General features: G+C 52.0%; 2 protein-coding genes across 4 annotated transcripts in view; both read left to right on the top strand.

The window, feature by feature from the left end:
• SPATA13 (spermatogenesis associated 13) overlaps positions 1–4,859 on the top strand; it is a 106,785-nt gene extending 101,926 nt beyond the window's left edge. For all 3 annotated transcript variants that reach the window (XM_018056562.1, XM_018056563.1, XM_018056564.1), the window contains one exon: positions 1,225–4,859. In XM_018056562.1, the coding sequence (XP_017912051.1) occupies positions 1,225–1,400 (176 nt within the window). In that variant the 3' untranslated portion in view covers positions 1,401–4,859. The remainder of the gene's footprint in view (positions 1–1,224) is intronic.
• Positions 7,933–15,656, top strand: C1QTNF9 (C1q and tumor necrosis factor related protein 9). Its single transcript, XM_018056561.1, has 4 exons — positions 7,933–8,040; positions 12,251–12,432; positions 13,312–13,374; positions 14,694–15,656. The coding sequence occupies exons 2-4, from the start codon at positions 12,267–12,269 to the stop codon at positions 15,464–15,466; spliced, it is 1,002 nt and encodes a 333-aa protein (XP_017912050.1). The 5' UTR covers positions 7,933–8,040; positions 12,251–12,266; the 3' UTR covers positions 15,467–15,656.

The raw sequence follows: 18,266 nt of genomic DNA, 5'->3' as shown, positions 1-18,266 counted from the left end.
AGTGGGGAGAAATCCCCGAGGTTGTGACGTGTGACCCACTCTGAGTGGAGGAGACAAGTGTGAGTTAAAAGGACAGATGAAAGCAACGAACGGTTTAAAACCACCCGCATTGGTTCTGAACGGACTTCAGTGCATGCTCCCGTGTGCAGAGGCGTCTGTAAGATGGCTTAACTTGGGGCGGAGGCCTTGTGCAGGGGCATGGGTGGCAAGAGAGGGATTCTCCACAGGGCAGCCAGCTGGGAGGAGCGCTAAGGGTTCCCGGTCGCCCGTTGTGCCCCTTCCCTGAGTTCCCTCTGTCATTCTCTCTCTCCTGCTGGGGGACAAGGGGAGCCTGTGGACAGAGCCCGCCTTCCAGAGCCCCTGCTCTGTCCTCCTCTCCTGCTGACCATCACAGTCAGCTTGTGGTCTTTAGCTGATTTATTACCCCTCAGCTCAGTTGGTAAAGAATCCGCCTGCAAGGCAGGAGATCCTGGTTAGATTCCTGGGTGGGGAAGATCCCCTGGAGAAGGGATAGGCTACCCACTCCAGTGTTCCTGGGCTTCCCTTGTGGCTCAGCTGGTATGCGACCTGGGTTTGATCCCTGGTTTGGGAAGATCCCCTGGAGAAGGGAACGGCTATCCACTCCATTATTTGGGCCTGGAGAATACCATGGACTGTATCGTCCACTGGGTCGCAAAGAGTCAGACACGACTGAGTGACTTTGACTTCACTTCACTTCGGACCACCGGTGCGCAGGTTTAAAATGCCGGCTCTAAAGGAACAGTTCTGGTTATTTTGATGAGGCGTCGGTGCCACCAATTCTAAGCAAGTTACTTGCGTTCACCCAACTCTCATAACCCACCCCCGACTCCCAACCGGTGGGCACTGTACCCCCTGTCTCCGAGACTGGAAAACCGAGGCTCAGAGAAACCCAGTAACCCCTCCAGCCGGCGGTGCGCCTCCCCGCCGCTCCCCCCAGGCAGCGTCCACTTCCTGCCCCGCCAGTGCCGGGCTTCCGGTTCCTTCCCGGCCTCGGGGCCTCCCGGGGCCGTCGGGGGACGGGGTTTAGGTGAGGCCTCGGGGAGGCCATCTGTGTCCAGCACGCAGCATCCGAGTGGGTTTGTTGGGCGGCCGTTGGGGTCCTCTTGGTAAATGTGACTAGAGGTCGGCCGGGGAGTGCGGGGCGCTCTTCCCTTTGGGCTGACCTGTGAGCTGAGTGGCTGTCCCTCTGCACCCCTGCCCCAGGCTACGGCGGCTGCCCCACGGCCCCCCCGCTCCAGAGCCTGCGGCCGGTTCACCAGCGCCACGTCACCGTGCCCAGCAGCCTGCCGCAGCAGCAGGTGTTCGCCCTGGCCGAGCCCAAGAGGAAGCCGTCGCTCTTCTGGCACACTTTCAACAAGCTCGCCCCCTTCAGGAAGTGATGGGGCCGGGGCCCGGGGACCCGGTGCTGAGAGGCCTCCCTGGGGCCCCACTCCAGCCGAGGACAGGACCTGGCCCCGCCTGGGGAAGGAGAGGCCCAGCTGCCCGCTCAGGTTCCGAAGTTACGCTGGGCGGGGCCCCAGGAGCATCGCTGATGACGAGCTGGTCCAGGCTTGGACCGAGGGTGCTGTGCTCCCGGAGGAGCAGGAGGAGGGGGGTTCGGTCACTGGCCTTCCCGTCTTGAAGGGGCGGGCGGTGCTGGGGCTGTCCCTCTCCTCTAGTGGGAGGGAAAGGGTGTTGCAGCCTCGCAGGGGTCCTGGGGTGCCTGGCGTCTTCTGAATCCACCTCTTCCATGTTTGGTGGTGGGGAGACCAGGACGGCGTCTGCATGCAGTCCAGGGTCCGAGGTGCACAGACCTGTGTGCCCCAGAGACACCGAGGCTTTCAGGGAGGGGGACCCGCTGCTCCCTGTGTACACAAGTCCCCTCCCGAGTGCCATCGCCTGGGCAGAACCCACAAACCTGCTCACACACATACATTTGCAACAGAAAACCCATTCCCCTTAGTTTGACGATAAAGTGAACATGCAGACGCAGCAGCTCAAAAAACACCCAGTGCCTGTCCGTCTGTCCTTCCTGATGCAGCAACAGTGACACAGACGGCCCTTCTGCTGCTGCGAATGCAGGGGACTCCAGGGGCCCGCTTCCCCCACGTTCCTCCGTTTGTCACATGAACCCAAGCAGTAGTGCCAGCAGTGTGGTGATGCCCACGTCGACAGGTTTCTGAAGATGTGTTTCTTTTGAAAGAGACCTGAACAGGTCCAGAGAGAGCAGTCTTCTCCAGCGAGGGCCACGTGGCAGACACCTGTCAGCAGTCACCCCCCTGCCTTTGTCTCGTAAATTTTGATGAAAATACTCGTAAAGGTGCCGGGAGGAGAGCCGCCCGTCCTCTTCCAGGCGGGGGTCCAGTCAGGCCCTGGCGTTGTCTGCTTGAGGATCTCCCTGTGATGCTGAAAGCACGGAAGTCCCTCTTTTCTACCAGGCCCCTGCTTGAGCATCAGCACACCTGTGCTGTCCTAACAGGGGATACCTGAGCCTCCAGGTGTAGTCCCAGAGCTGCCCCCCAGGGAGGTGCTCCCTCTGGGCACCTTGGGCCCCTGATCCCGGATGAAGGCCCCTTCTGTGAGGGGGCTTCCCGGGAGGTGCTGTGGCTCCTCGTGTGTGTGTGTGTTTCCTTTTTGAATAGATGTCTCCATTCTAGTTGCATTTATATAACTGACCTTTTTTTACTAACAAGGCATAATATATTCTTCTCGTGGGGCCCCCAGAAGAAAGTGTAGGCGCTCTGTGCTAAACAGAGTTGTGTGTGTATATGGCAGTTGTGGACGGTTAGGTTGCTTGGTTGTTTGTTTTTTTAATAAAAGAGAATTACTTTGAGGAAGTAAGGCAAATCAGTTGCTCATGTTACATTTCCAGTGAGGACTTGGCTCCAGTGCAGAAGCACCCAGCGGGCCCTCATCTCCCCTGACCTCCCCCAGTTCCCCCAGCTCCCCCACCCCCAGAGCACGGGGACCAAGGGATGGAGGTGCTGTTGGCAGCCCTGGTCTGTCTCCCGGCCGATCCCCGACTCCCTGCTCCCCTCTCTTCCTTCCCCTGGGGCTTCCAGATGAAGGAGCCATGAGTGCCCCAGGCTGCTCACTCCCCACCCCCCCCAGCCTCTCTGTACAAGCAGCGGCCGCTTGGTCAGATGTCCATCCCAGATGACTCCTGCTTGGGTTTCCAGGTGATCTGAAAAATCACTAAAATACGTTTAAAAGGATGTAGCATCCTTTGACCTCTTTAAATCTGTGTGTCTGCCTTGGGTTTATTAGCAGATGCCTGCAGAATAGATAGGCCGGGGTACAGTTTTCACATTTGCCAAACTTCCTTCTTGATTCCTTGTGCATCCCACTTGGAGAAAAAGGTAATCAAAACAAACAGCCTCCTGTCCAGATTGTGTATGGACTTCTCTGGAAATCTCACTCTCTCTGTCCTGCCGTTTTTTCTCTCTTTAACCCTACACTGCATAATATGGGTGGACCTGCCCGCCAGAAAGATAGAATAACATTGTGATAAATTTCACTTACTCTGTTACTCAAGTTAAAGTCTCTGCTAACTTTGTTGAAAGACCTGGGAAATGGCCTCAGGTCCGAAGCAGTGTTCTCCGTTTTGATGAAGCCTAAAATGTAGAACGGTCTTTCAATAGGTTGTGAGCTATCATAAAGCGGGATATCTCTAAAGCTCTGGAGAAGTACCATCCTTGTCTTTGGCTTGGAAACTGGAAGAAGCAGCCGTGATTTGCCAGCCTTTTCCTGGGACTTGTGTGTTTGTTCTCAGCTGATCTGATCTTCACCCGTCTCCCCATCCAGCGGACCTGATGTTATTGGAAACATCTCTGTCGTCATCCCCCATCTGCCCACCCCCACCCCACTTCTGAATTTTGCCATGCCTTTTTATTCATACTACAGAGGCTGAGCTCCATGCCTGTTCAGAAAATCTCCCAGATCCTACATCGCTGCTGTCTAGACACAGAGCAAAAGTGCATTTAATCCAAAACCTGTTTCACAACAGAAATGTTCGGTAGAAGCCACAACCCAGCACTTTATCAGTTGGGAATCTCTACAAGCCCAGCCTGCTGGTTCTCGACGCAAATCAACTCGGTTACCCAGCTGGGACACGCAGCCCAACCACCTGAGCCAGGGAAGTCTGGGAGAAGAGAAACAAACGTGTCCCTCACCACTGAGTGCCAACAATTATGGATCAATGTGGCTTCCTGGCCAGGGATGCTGGGCACACGACAAGCTCAGACTGCCCCAAAGTTGTCCCCATAATAATCTTAACCTACAAATTGTCTTCCTGTTAAAATGTCACCTGGCTAATGCTGTTCTCAGGATGTATGCAACAAAGGTGGAATTGAAGAGACTCTGAAAATAACATGTAGAAAACATCTGATCTTGGAAAAAACCCGGAACTTGGAACACTGGACGCACATTAGTGACGACAAACTTAACATTACCTTCTTTGTTGTTTATTAGGTATCCGGCACAAATTTATTTAGAAGATACTGTAACTGTGATTTAACAATTGGTCTATTTTTTTTTTTTTTTTGTAAATATCAACATCCATCATGTCTGACTTACTTACTTTTCAAGGCTTTCCAGGCCCTGTTCCTTCAATTCCAACTCGTTAACATCAGGACGATGTTATCTGTCAAGGTCAAGTGACAGCTTCCCAACTGATGACGTAGCTATTGTCAGCTGACGTGTGTTGTATAAGATTGCTTGTACGACAAGTATGTACTTTCTCTGAAGTTTTTTGTAAAAAAAATTTTATTTACAATGCTATTTGAATGATTTCTTGTAAATGCTGTGAATCTATATTTGTTGTTTTGTATCTGTATATTAAAGTTAATTTGTCAAACTGACTGTAGTAATGCATTTGAGTGTGTGTGTGTTGCCTGGTGTGTGTGTGGGTTGTGGGTGTATTACGTATGTATGTATGGTGTATAGGTGAGTGTATGTGGGTGTGTAGAGTATGTGTGTCGTGTGAATGTATGAGTGTGCATAGTATGTGGGTATGTGTGTGGTGGGTGTGGGTGTGGGTGGTAGGGGTGTGTAGTGTGAGTGTGTATGTAGTGTGAGTGTATGAGTGGGTGTTTAGTGTTTGGGTGTGTATAGTATATGGGGTGGGTGTGGGTGGTTGTGTGTTTGTGTGTGTGTGTGTGTATGCATGTGTGAATGTATATGTGTGTGTGTGTGTGTGTATGCGTCTGTGTGTGTAGCATATTTTAAGTGGAGAGTAAGTGTCTAGGAAGCTTTCTGGGATTTACAACTCATTCCCTGCCTGGATGCCAGTAGATTTCTTTTCAGCAAAATGTCACCATTAATGACCTGGTCAGACTGCTGGGTAAGTGTGGAAGAGAGGTCTCCGAGGGAACAGAGGAGCCCCTCGGCTTGGGGAAAAGCCCCAAACGTTGAAAAGAGACCGGAGAAGCTAAACCTGAGTGAGAAGGCCCGTTCTGGTTCCCAGGGGCAGGAGGCAGCTGCCGGCCCTTCCCCAAAGAGGCTCGGCCAGCCATGTTCACTGAGCCAGGCCAGTGGGGAAATTAGGGAATCTCCCTCCCTAACTAACAGCTCGGGAAAGTCAGCAAAGGCTCACTGTTGCTGTGGCTGTCACCAGGAAGAGGTCCCCACAGAGGTTGCCACTGACTCTATATCTGAACACCCACCTGTCCCCACCTCCTTTCAGTTCAGTTCAGTCGCTCAGTCGTGTCCGACTCTGTGACCCCATGAATCGCAGCACACCAGGCCTCCCTGTCCATCTTCACTCAAACTCACATCCATGGAGTCCGTGATGCCATCCAGCCATCTCATCCTCGGTTGTCCCCTTCTCCTCCTGCCCCCAATCCCTCCCAGCATCAGAGTCTTTTCCAATGAGTCAACTCTTCGCATGAGGTGGCCAAAGTACTGGAGCTTCAGCTTTAGCATCATTCCTTCCAAAGAAACCCTTGGGTTGATCTCCTTCAGAATGGACTGGTTGGATCTCCTTGCAGTCCAAGGGACTCTCAAGAGTCTTCTCCAACAACACAGTTCAAAAGCATCAATTCTTCGGCGCTCAGCCTTCTTCACAGTCCAAATCTCACATCCATACATGACCACAGGAAAACCATAGCCTTGACTAGATGGACCTTTGTTGGCAAAGTAATGTCTCTGCTTTTGAATATACTGTCTAGGTTGGTCATAACTTTTCTTCCAAGGAGTAAGTGTCTTTTAATTTCATGGCTGAAGTCACCATCTGCAGTGATTTTGGAGCCCACAAAAATAAAGTCTGACACTGTTTCCACTGTTTCCCCATCTATTTTCCATGAAATGATGGGACCGGATGCCATGATCTTCGTTTTCTGAATGTTGAGCTTTAAGCCGACTTTTCCACTCTCCTCTTTCACTTTCATCAAGAGGCTTTTTAGCTCCTCTTCACTTTCTGCCATAAGGGTGGTGTCATCTGCATATCTGAGGTTATTGATATTTCTCCCGGCAATCTTGATTCCAGCTTGTGTTTCTTCCGGTCCAGCGTTTCTCATGATGTACTCTGCATAGAAGTTAAATAAGCAGGGTGACAATATACAGCCTTGACGTACTCCTTTTCCTATTTGGAACCAGTCTGTTGTTCCATGTCCAGTTCTAACTGTTGCTTCCTGACCTGCATACAGGTTTCTCAAGAGGCAGGTCAGGTGGTCTGGTATTCCCATCTCTTTCAGAATTTGGCTGGACTGAAAGAGGGGCTTATGCTCATGGGCTGGGGGTGTGGATTCAGAGGGTGGCACCAACGACGCAGGAGGGCACCCATGGAGGGAGGAGCAGGCTGAGGGGCAGGGCTGTCCTCAGAGGGGGTCCTGGGGAGTTGCCCAGCAGGACACGAGGGGCAGCGAGACGGGTGCTTGTCCAGCAAGGCATGTGGTCCGGCGCATCACTAGAATGCAGCACATGTCCTGTGACGTGGGAGCAAATGTCTGAGTTCTGGGAGAATTTCAGGGACCACCCCTTTCCTGGGAGGCTGGGGCAGGAGGCAGGGCCCCAGCAGACCCCAAAGGGGAGCCCTCAGAGCTGTTGTCTGAGAAAGAGCATCAGGGCATTTGTTCTCTTGATGTTATTTTTAAGTCAGAAGTCAACGTTAATAGACTGCCGGGAACAGAGAGGAATCAGTGATTATATGGGATTGGAAAAAAGGTTTCACCATGTTGTTCTTGGGGCTTCCCATAGACAGAGGAGTCTGGTGGGCTACAGCCCATGAAGCAACTTAGCATGCACACATGCATGTTCTTAGTGATGAGTGTGTGTGTGTGCGTGGGTGTGGTGAAGAAGTGTTAATTGCCCAGTTATGTCTGACTCTTTGTGACCCCATGGACTGTAGCCACCCAGGCTCCTCTGTCCATGGGATTCTCCAGGCAAGAATACTGGAGTGAGCTGTCATGACCTCCTCCACGGGATCTTCTTGACCCAGAGATCAAACCCAGGACTCCCGCATTGCAGGCTGAGTCTTTACCGCTGAGCCACCAGGGAAGCCCATGTCTTGTGAAGAGGACAGGCGTTAAAGTCATAGGCACACAAGTGCCCACACTGACAAGAACTACACGGAGTAGGGGAGACCTAGATAAGCGATGTCACGTTGAAGGGTCCGGGGTCTGAACGAGGCCTAACGGTACCATCTTCAGTTCGGTTCTGTTGGCTCATAATTGACCCAAGGTCGGCTCAGAGCCGTACAAAGAAAGCAGCGGCACAAAGGTCTCTGTAAGGGGAGGAGGCTGCTGGGGACGCCTCCCTCCAGACCCACCCGGAAGCTGCCTCACCTTCTCTCAGTGAAAGAGGAGGAAAGAAGCTCTGTCGGCTGAAGTAAGTGGTGTTGTTGGACGATGGTGGACTCGAGCATTGCCTCAGTTTTTGAAGTTCTTCCAAGAGGTCTTGTGCTCATGAGTTCCCTCCCCTTCCTGCTGTTTTGCAGATCTATCCGCCAGGGGATTGCCTGGCAGGAAGGCGTGATTTTATTTAGTTTGCTTCTGATTCCTGGTTAGCAGAGCCCCTGGGTGCCTCCTGCAGCCCTGGGTGCAGGTAAGTGCCTTAAGACACAACTTCTTTGCATTCAATTTAAGGCGTCAGAAAGCAGCTCTTGTATCACTGGTGTGTGATGGGTGTGCTTAGTCGCTCAGTCATGTCCGACTCTTGCGACCCCATGGACTGCAGCCTGCCAGGCTCCTCTGTCTGTGGAGCTGTCCAGGCAAGAATACTGGAGTGGGTTGCCATTTCCTTCCCCAGGGGATCTTCTCAACCCAGGGATTGAACCCACATCTCCTGCACTGAAGGTGGATTCTTTACCCACTGAGCCATCAGGGAAGCCCACTTTTTGCAAAGTAGGTAGATGTCTACAGAGTTTGGGGTGAGAAAGGAGTAAGCCAGTTCCAAATACACTCTGAAGAGGCTACATAGGAGATAGAAGCAGATTTTGAAATCTTTCTGCTAGAACTCTGCAGACTATCTGGGAGGAGGGTGAAACCCTAGAATAAATCGCGAGACCTATCTAGGGAGCTTTCTAGAGAAGCTTGGATTACTTTACACAAATGTCAATGTGGACATTCTTAGATTCCTGGCAATACTAACTTTTACCCAGGGTAGTTTAAAACAAGGTCCTCAACATGTGTTGAAGAAGAAATACATATGTACAAAGTATAGAGAAAGTGAGGATAATGTCTTCAGTGATGGCAAGTTGGAGGTTTAGGCTCTTGGGCAGTTATGTCTGGGGTGACTCTGGGCTCACGAACCACTTGTGTTCTGTGCAGCCTTCAGAGTCTGGAGGTTTAGAGACCCAGGGAAGATTGCTCTGCTGGGTTTTGGCCGATCTTCATTAAATCTTCCTATTTGGAGAAGTAGGAACCTTGAGAAGTGGAAACCCTTAACCTTGGCCGTGGACCAGGGACATCATGTCCTTGGAGAATAGTAATCAGGGTGTGCCCTGAGTGACCTTTTGTAAAGCAGTTCAGTAGTGAAGGAGAATATAGATCAAACATAGGAGAAACTACCCAGAAACAAGAACAAATTTTACTTGGTTCTAAAAGACAGTAACTCCGAAAGCGTTTGCAGTCTGTAACCCTTTGTCCCTAGCTGTTTGCGTATATTAGGGTTAGGGGCTCACAGGGGCTTCCCAGGGGCCCTCTTCCCCCTACGGACTTGACATTCAGCAGGAGGACTATGTCCACTCCCTGGGTGTCCACACTGGCAGTATTGAAACTCTGCCGTCCCCGCTGTCAGAGGTTTATTGTATCACCTGAAGGGTTTCCAAACCAGTGTATCCTTAGCGGCTCTGTGGGCTCAGTGACTACAGGCGTCGAGCCCTACTCACTTTGGATGGGCGCCCATACCTTTGACAGCGGAAGCCTAGCATCGCTAATGACGTAGGCTTGGGTGCGGGTAAGAGACCCCACATAACAGGCTTCGGTGAGTGAGCAGAACATGCAGGTCTCGCCTGTGTCACCAACAGGCCGGGAGGGCAGGGTGGCCTGCGCTGTCATTAGAGACCAGGATTTCTTGTCCCCAGGGCGCTGCCCTCCTTCAACGGGTCCACGATGGCACACGAGGGAGGGAGTACCCCTTCCCGGGAACGTTGTGGTCCACATGGTGCCTATATTGGTTTCACCCACTTCCCAGCAGCCACGGTCTAGTTTCACGGTGGACCTAGGCTGCGAGGAAGCTGGGTCATGAGTCTGTCATGGGCTGCCACATGCTAGCTAGAATTTCTGTCACCATTGGCGACAGGGAACAGGGACGTTAGAGAGACTAGAGCCTCCACTGAAAGCATCCACAAGGATTAGGTTCAACATCCAGCTGCCTACCTGTGAAGATTCGCACATAGTTAGAACCAGGATAATATCTATTCATTCAACCACACAACAAATACTGGACTATGATATGCTGGAAATAAGAAAGCGTGAAGATGCAGCTGCTGTCTTCAGTATGCCTTTACCTGCAAGTGCTGCCGGGCCAGGGGCTATTTGGAGGATGGGTGGGGGAGGGGGGAGAGCTAGAGAAGACAAGAGGGGGCAGGGGAGTGGAGGAGGGCAGCCACTGGGGGGTCCTAGATCCAGCACCTTCTACCCAAACACGGGACTCAGGAGTTAAACCTTGCAACTGAGGAGCCAGCCCGAGGCTTTGTGAGAAACACCCGTGTAACTTTTTATTTTGAAAAAATAACCCACAAATATGATTTCTCCTCTATGCCTTGTGCAAACCCTCTTGTCCATCTTCTAAACAGTTTTTCTTTAGGGACGGTGCCGCCCCTTATCTCGCTGCCCATCTGGGGGCAAAGGTGTTCCTTTATTCACAACCGGCACTTCTGCCCATGTCAGGTGTGCAAGAGCCCAGAAAAGGCTCCCAGAAGGGTGCGCATGTGCTCACATCTCAGCTCCTCTCTTGCTGGAGAGCAGTGTGCAGTTTATCCCAGCTTGACACTTTATGAGCTCACGATCTGTTTTATTATTGGAATGATTGTCATGCACATTTTGAAAAAAATTAAAAGGGAGAAATACAGACCCCTACAGAGGCTGGTGTGTGCAGTTTAGATTTGACTGCAACCAGCCACTTTTGAGTTAAACAGAAGAGGAAGGTGTAGATTATTTATGGAAATTGGCTCTGAGAAAACCCATCTGGATTTCCTGAAAGGGAGTAAGTTTGTGACTTCAGAGGGAAACATCTGCCTTTCCTTTTCCGAAAATACTTTTCTTTGCATCAGATTGGGCCGTGAGACACGTAGTGGCTTCCAACAGGTGGTGATGTAATCCTTTGTGTCAAAGTCTGGCTGGGTTTAGAAAATGTATCTCTACAAACAGTTTTATAGACACTGTAAAAAAGCCCTTTTTTAAAAAAGAAACTCTCGGAACACCTCCCCCCCCCCCGCCCCTGCCCCCACTCCAAAGCAGCCGTGTGCATTTGGATATATCTGCTTCTAATCTGTGTTACTACACTCACAGGCACACACTGTTTCATTGTGCTTCACAGATACCCCATTCTGTAACTCATTAAAGGTTTGGGGGAACCCTGCATTGAGCATCAGCTCCTTTGGTGTCCCATTTTGGTACTTCTCACAATATTTCAAATGTCTTCATCACTATTTATTATGATGATCTATGATCAGTGATCTTTCACTTGCTGAAGGCTCAGGTGGTGGTTAGCATTTTTCTGGAATTGGTGGGGAGGGCGCTTCCCTGGTGGTTCAGAGGGTAAAGAATCTGCCTGCAATGCAGGAGACCCAGGTTTGATCTCTGGGTTGGGAAGATCCCCTGGAGAAGGGAATGGCAACCCACTCCAGTATTCTTGCCTGGAGAACCCCATGGACAGAGGAACCTGGTAGGCTGCAGTCCATGAGGTCACAAAGAGTGAGACATACCTGAGTGACTCACTCTTTCACTGAAAATTAACCTATGTACACTTAATAGACCCCAGTATAGTGTAAACATAACTTTTATAGGTACTGGGAGCCAAGAAACTTGTGTGACTCGGTTTTATTGTGATATCCAGTTTATTGCAGTGGTTCTAGAACCAACCTTTCTCCTGTCTCTGAACTTGACTCCTCCCAGTACCTCCCGTAAGTGGAACCAAACAGTGTCTGCCCTGTGTGACTGGCTCAGGTCACTGAGCACGGTGTCCTCAAGGTTCATCACTGCTGTAACATGCCTGAGTTTCTCTCCTTTTTAAGGCTGAATCGTGACTGATCTCTGCATGGACTGCATTTTGTTCATGTGTCAGTGGACACTTGGGATGTTTGCACTTTTGGTGATTGTGGACCACACTGCTGTGAATGTGGGTATAGAAATATCTGGGAAAGCCTCTGCTGTTGCCTCTTTTGTGTACACCCGGAAGTGGGGTTGCAGAGCAGAGGCTTATTCCATGTTTGCTTCGCCAGTCAACACATGGTTTCACGCACATCTTGTTTTTTGCAACAGCCCCGAAAGGCAAGCATTCATCTCTTCTCTGGCTCCAAAAAGGGATTTGCCCAAAGCAAAACAGTCAACTGGAGTGCCTGCCCAAAGGGACTTGGTCAGCGGGGGTTTTCTGACCTGGGATGTGGCTCTCTCCTTGATTGCTCACCAGTAAGAGCTGCCCCGACCTGCCACATCCCTTCAAGGCTGTGTCCTTCTATTGTGGGTGGCTGGTCTTCTCCCAGCTCCCATCCTGACCTGTCCTGACCCTTCTGTCCAAGCCTGACCACTGAGCAGAGCAGAGGCTGTGTCCGTGGCTGCGGTGACGAAAGCCTCTCCCTCTTTCTGTTCAGCCCTGTCACCCAAGCCATGAGGATCTGGTGGCTCCTGCTTGCCTCTGGAGTCTGCATGGGGACAGTGAGCTCACAGGACACCTGCAGGCAGGGACACCCTGGTGTCCCCGGGAACCCTGGTCACAACGGACTGCCTGGGAGAGATGGACGAGACGGAGCAAAGGGTGACAAGGGGGACACAGGTACCCACAAGCTGCACCTTCAGCTGCCCTCCACTCCTTCCCACTTCCTCTCGCCTCCTCCATTCATTCATCGCCTGTGCGCTCAGCACCTATCCGCTCACCCCTCTCCATCCATCCATCCATACCTCTCTCCATCGCCTAGAAGACACTGACAGAGAGCCTGCCCCGGCCAGACCCAGCCTGGGTGTGGGGTACAGGGCAGCACAGGCCATCAGGACCCTGTCCTCGTGGGCTTTCCTGCTGGGTGGGGCTGCGTGCCTGCCCGCCAGCATCTCCGGTACTGCAGGGCCGTTTTTAGGAGCAAGTGACGTCATGGATCTTTCTGCCTTCGGTGGCGGGTATGAGGGGTCTTTGACACCAGGGCCTGGAGAGATCTGATGGCTGGGTCTCTGGCAGGGAGCACCCAGCATGGTGCTAACCTCATGGCCTCCTGTCCCAGTGGTCTGCACAGCACGTTGACCACCACTCTTAAGGCATTGGAGAGGTCCTTCCAGAACCTGCCCTTCCATCCCCAGTAGTGTGGTGTGAGTATGGTCCTCTGTGCTTTCATAGGAGGCTAGCAGACCTTCCAGTCCACTCCCCATGGAGTGATGGAAAAGGGGCACAGGTGAGAAATCCCCCTCACCCCCACCCAAGTCCTTGTCACGTGAGAAACACATGGCCGTCATCGTCAGCTGCGTGCCTGGGAAGCCCACCGCCCGCTGCTCTGCCCACTCAGCATCCTTGCCGCTTGCCCCAAATGCCCTCGCTCACCGCCCCTCCCCCTGCCGTGTGTCGTGTGTGAGGGGTCCAGGCTGGGGCTCCCTGGGACCTTCTATCACTGACCCACACTCAGGAACGAGCTGGAATTTTAACTCCTGTTTTCTCACTTTTCACCAGGAGAACCAGGACATCCCGGTGGCCCTGGGAAGGATGGGATGACCGGGGAGAAAGGAGAACCAGGTCAGACACGGCTTCCCTCTTGGCCACCCTCGTCCCAAGCAGTCAGTGATGTGGCGAGAAGTGTTAAGTGCTAACCAAGGACAAGTCGCTTACAGGGCTCTGAGAGTGGCCCACGGGAAAGGCTACGCAGCTCTTCTCTCCAGAAGCTCGCAGTTCAGTGCAGGGATGGGTGGACTTTCTATAAAGGGCCACAGCGTCCCAGTCACGACCGCTCAGCTCTTCCATCGTAGGGGAAAGTAGAGAAGAGGCCTCAGCACGCAGGGCTTTGTCCTGTGAAACTTGAATTGTACATGATGGTCACGAATCCCGGAACATGACTGGTGACCATTTAAAAACGCCCAGCATTCCTAGCTTGCGGGCTGTTCAAAAACAGTCTGGAGGGTGGAAGTGGACCTTGGTCCGTGTTTTGCTGAAGCCTGATTCTGCGCTAGGGCCTGAGAAGGATGCAGGATTCTGACTCGGTGGCCCTGGAGGTGGGAGGGTGCTGATTGGGGCGGGAGGGTGGTGATCATAGCATCCTTGCCACACTAGAGCCTTCCATGTGCTGACTCAACAGCCTATACAGGAGGCAGTTTATTATCCCAGGTTACAGGTGAGGAACCGGGTGCAGGTGGGCGTCAGCTTGTGTGGAAGTGGTAGAGGCCGGCTAGATCTTGGCGTCTGACTCCAGAGCCGTGCTCGCTGCACACCGAGCCCAATTGGGCTCGGGTTTGGGAAGAAGGGGCAGCCAGGCTGGGGGCGGGGACAGGGGGAACCAGGACAGCGCGATGCACCCGGCAGAGCAGAGGTTGAGTGAGGAGCTTCTCGGGTGTCAGGTCATCAGTACTGCGAGTCACCTCTGCTGGCGGCCTGGTGAACCTGCTGTCTGGGTTCTTCCCGCTTTCAAAGGAGTCCCTGCGGGACAGGCAGAAAGCTGTCATTTCTTTTTTGGGCTGGCCATGTCCTGGGCCATGTGGGATCTTGGTTCTCCCGACCAGGGGGACCAGGGATTGAACCCTCGCCCCCTGCAGTGGAAGTGGGGAGTCTTAACCACTGGGCCTCCAGGGAAGACCCCCAAAGAAGAGCTGTCATTTTAACATGAGCCCCAACGCTGATTTAGTCGATATTACCTGAGTTAGTGTTCTGGGCGCACTTGAACGTGCGGGTGCATGTGTGCGAGTGTGTGTGTATCTTCACAATTGAGGAGTAAGTTAACTTTCGCACCCTAACCTCATACTAAGCCTAGGTGCTGCTTTACTTCATTTGTGTTCTCAACAATGTCTTCACAAGACAGAGCTTCACGAATCATCTCTTCCTCTGTTCTTTCTCTTCCTTCTCAGGGGCAGATGGACATGTGGAAGCGAAGGGCATCAAAGGTGACCAGGGCTTGAGAGGACCCCCAGGGAAGCATGGGCCAAAGGGACTTGTGGGCCCCCCGGGGGAGAAAGGCCTCACGGGCGAGACGGGCCCCCAGGGGCAGAAGGGGGAGAAGGGCGACGTGGGGCCCATGGGGCCAGAAGGGCCCGAAGGCAGCACCGGACCTTCAGGCCCAACTGGACTGCTCGGGCCCATAGGCCCCATCGGAAAGCCGGGTCCCAAGGGAGACGCTGGCCCCCTGGGGCCCCAGGGCGAGCCTGGAGTCCGCGGCCCGAGAGGCTGGAAAGGGGAGCGAGGAGAAAAGGGGAAAATTGGCGAGACACCCGCCTTGCCCAAAAGCGCCTTCACGGTGGGGCTCACGGTGCTGAGCAAGTTCCCTCTATCAGACACTCCCATCAAGTTCGACAGGATCCTGTACAACGAGTTTGGCCACTACGACGTGGCCACGGGCAAGTTCACCTGCCACGTGGCCGGCGTCTATTACTTCACCTACCACATCACCGTCTTCTCCAGGAACATCCAGGTGTCTCTGGTCAAAAACGGGGCCAAAGTCCTGCACACCAAGGACGGTTACACAGGCTCCGAGGACCAGGCCTCGGGCGGCATCGTCCTGCCCCTGAAGCTGGGGGACGAGGTGTGGCTGCAGGTGACTGGAGGGGAGAGGTTCAACGGCTTGTTCGCTGACGAGGATGACGACACGACATTCACGGGCTTCCTGCTGTTCAGCAGCTCCTGACGGGTGTGGGGAGGGCAATCTTCCCCCATCCACCGGGGTTGGGGAGGGGAGATGTTATCTGATGATTTTACTCTATTAACTATGTCATCACTGTCATAACCATAAAAAGGTAAAAAGAGGAAAGTTCTCCCTAAAACTGATTCTACAAAACTCGGCATCCCTCCAAGAGTAAATCTAAAAATACCTGCCATGTTTATTACAGTTTATTTAATATTTTTCCTCATTCCCACGGTCCGGAGACTCCTCTGCTTGTGTGTTCCTTGTGGGAAGTGTTTTGATATCATTTTAGTGCTCGAAGGAGCCACAAGACTCCTTCAAGATTCAGGTGTGAATCACCCTGGGGCAAAATTCTTCTCACCTGTGAGCTTGAGGAAGCAGATAAGAAGTTATCTTATACAGCAGTGGACAGGGCCTGGGACAGCAGGTCCCATCCACCAGGGGGAAACAGGAAAGACAAGAAGGGTCCCAGGACCCAGCCAAGCCAAACCCAGCAGGGCAAATTCCATTAGTTTCTTCACTGTTTACCTTCTAAAATCTTTGAAAGAAGGGAGCAGAAGGAAAAGTTACTGAACAGGGAGACCAGGCAGAGAGTTGGAAGTGGAGGGTGGTGATGTATATTCTAGTTAGTGCATGATGGGTGAAAGGGAAACCAGCCCTCCAGGCCATAATGGACATTTCCTGTTCAGACAGGTACTGTCCACTTCCCTTCCTGCTGGTAAACGTATCCTGATATCTATGCTCAGGCCCTTCATTCCAGCAGTGTAGACGCTGGGGTCTGGGGTGCACACGAGATACAGGCCTGGCAGCTCAGAACATTGTCTTCCTCGGTCCATGGTGGACCAACCCAAGATGGCGCTCAACCCAGCTAGAGCCAACGAGACACAATCTGCCACTGAAAGACTTGTGGAAAAACAGAAGAGGTCTCTTCCAGCTGAAGCCTGAGCTTTAGGTGGCAGCTGTCTTTTAATGCTTAGAGCCTGGGAACAAAGCCAGAGCTGGAGGTAAGTAACCCTGTCCTGATGACAAGGTTTAGGCCTGTAAGCCCAGCTGTCCTGAAAGCAGAGGTACCCCCGGATGGTCTCAGTAGGTGAGTCAACAAACTCTGTTTGCTTAAACCAATTTGAGGCAGGTTGTGTTACTACTTGGAGAAGGCGATGCCACGCCACTCCAGTACTCTTGCCTGGAAAATCCCATGGACAGAGGAGCCTGGTAGGCTGTGGTCCATGGGGTCGCAAAGAGTCAGACACGACTGAGCGACTTCCCTTTCACTTTTCACTTTTGGAGAAGGAAATGGCAACCCACTCCAGTATTCTTGCCTGGAGAATCCCAGGGACGGGGGAGCCTGGTGGGCTGCTGTCTATGGCGTCGCACAGAGTCGGACACGACTGAAGTGACTTAGCATCAGCAGCAATGTTACTACTGCTGTTGTCTGAAAGAATCTCAAGAGGTCTCTGGTCCAAGGAGAGGGGGCAGGAGGATTATAGTGGAAACAACCGAAGACCAAGAGTCGAGGTGTTGTTTCAGCCACAACAAAGGAGTTGGACTTGGGTGAGTTTTCAGCCCTCTTGTGATCCTGTCTCTGATCCTCCAATAGTGGTCGAACTGAATAATTGTGCATGGTCCCAGGACCCTTCTAAAAGGTTTAAATATACCTACATTAAATCCAGGCATTTACTGCTATTAGATGAGAGCAACTAATAAGCAAGAGATGGGCTTCCCAGGTGGCATTAGTGGTAAAGAACCCGCCTGCTAATGCAGGAGACATAAGAGAGGCAGGTTTGATCCCTGGGTCGGGAGGATCCCCTGGAGTGCGTCATGGCAACCCACTCCAGTATTCGTGCCTGGAGAATCCCATGGACGGAGGAGACTAGTGGGCTACAGTCGCAGAGAGTCAGACAAGACTGAAACAACTCAGCACACACAACAAACGAGGGCATAAGCCTGGTGCATATTTGAGCAACAGCACCTTCCAAACCGCAGCCTGGGGCGCCGTTAGTTCTCTTGAGGAACTTACAGCCACTCCTGCCACACGCCAACCAAGCCAGTACGGTTGTGAGTGTCTTCATTCCTTGGGAAAATGGGAATCTTCTGAATTATCATTACAAGCAGGCAGCACTGCTATAGATGAATTATTGAAAAATTACTTGGTGGTTTTGGAAAACTTTGGAAGTATACAGAAATCATTTCCATTTTGTTGTTATAACCCCATGGACTGCATCGCACCAGGCTTCCTTGTCCTTCATTATCTCCCAGAGTTTGCTCAGATTCATGTCCATTAAGTTGATGATGCTGTCCAACCATGTCATCCTGTCATCCCCTTCTAATCCTGCCCTCAGTCTTCCCCAGCATCAGGGTCTTTTCCAATGAGTCAGCTCTTCAAATCAGATGGCCGAAGTATTGCGGCTTCAGCTGGGGATCTCTGTAGTTTTTACAAGTCTAACTATGCCAGGCTCTCTGAGACACAACACACTTTGTAAATGCAGCACAAGTCATCATCCTCTGAGGGTGTTTGCAGGCTTCAGTGTTTGCATTTAAAATGATTTGTTACCTTTGTATGAAAACCATTCTGGACTCAAAAAAGGTTCTCAGACTTGAAACTCCTTTTAAAAATTATGATAAAATAAGTACTTCTGTCAAAATATAGATAAATTTTTTTACATGACACATTTGACGTGTGTGTAAGGTCCTGCCATGCAGACCTGAGATGTGGCCGCCCCAAGGACCAACCAGTCACAGACAGCGTAGTATTAATCACCATGGAGTAAGGACTTTCAGTTCAGTTCAGTCCCTCAGTCATGTC

The sequence above is a fragment of the Capra hircus genome, chromosome 12 (genome assembly GCF_001704415.2).
Source record: "Capra hircus breed San Clemente chromosome 12, ASM170441v1, whole genome shotgun sequence".
Lineage (NCBI taxonomy): Eukaryota > Metazoa > Chordata > Mammalia > Artiodactyla > Bovidae > Capra > Capra hircus.
This window is presented reverse-complemented; position numbering and strand designations above follow the sequence as displayed.

What these genes read in the sequence shown, in the direction of transcription:
- C1QTNF9 (XM_018056561.1), top strand. Translation starts at nt 12,267, where the DNA reads ATGAGGATCTGGTGGCTCCTGCTTGCCTCTGGAGTCTGCATGGGGACA. An exon ending in GGGTGACAAGGGGGACACAG is followed by an intron (nt 12,433 to 13,311) that starts GTACCCACAAGC and finishes ACTTTTCACCAG; the next exon opens with GAGAACCAGGACATCCCGGT. An exon ending in CGGGGAGAAAGGAGAACCAG is followed by an intron (nt 13,375 to 14,693) that starts GTCAGACACGGC and finishes CTTCCTTCTCAG; the next exon opens with GGGCAGATGGACATGTGGAA.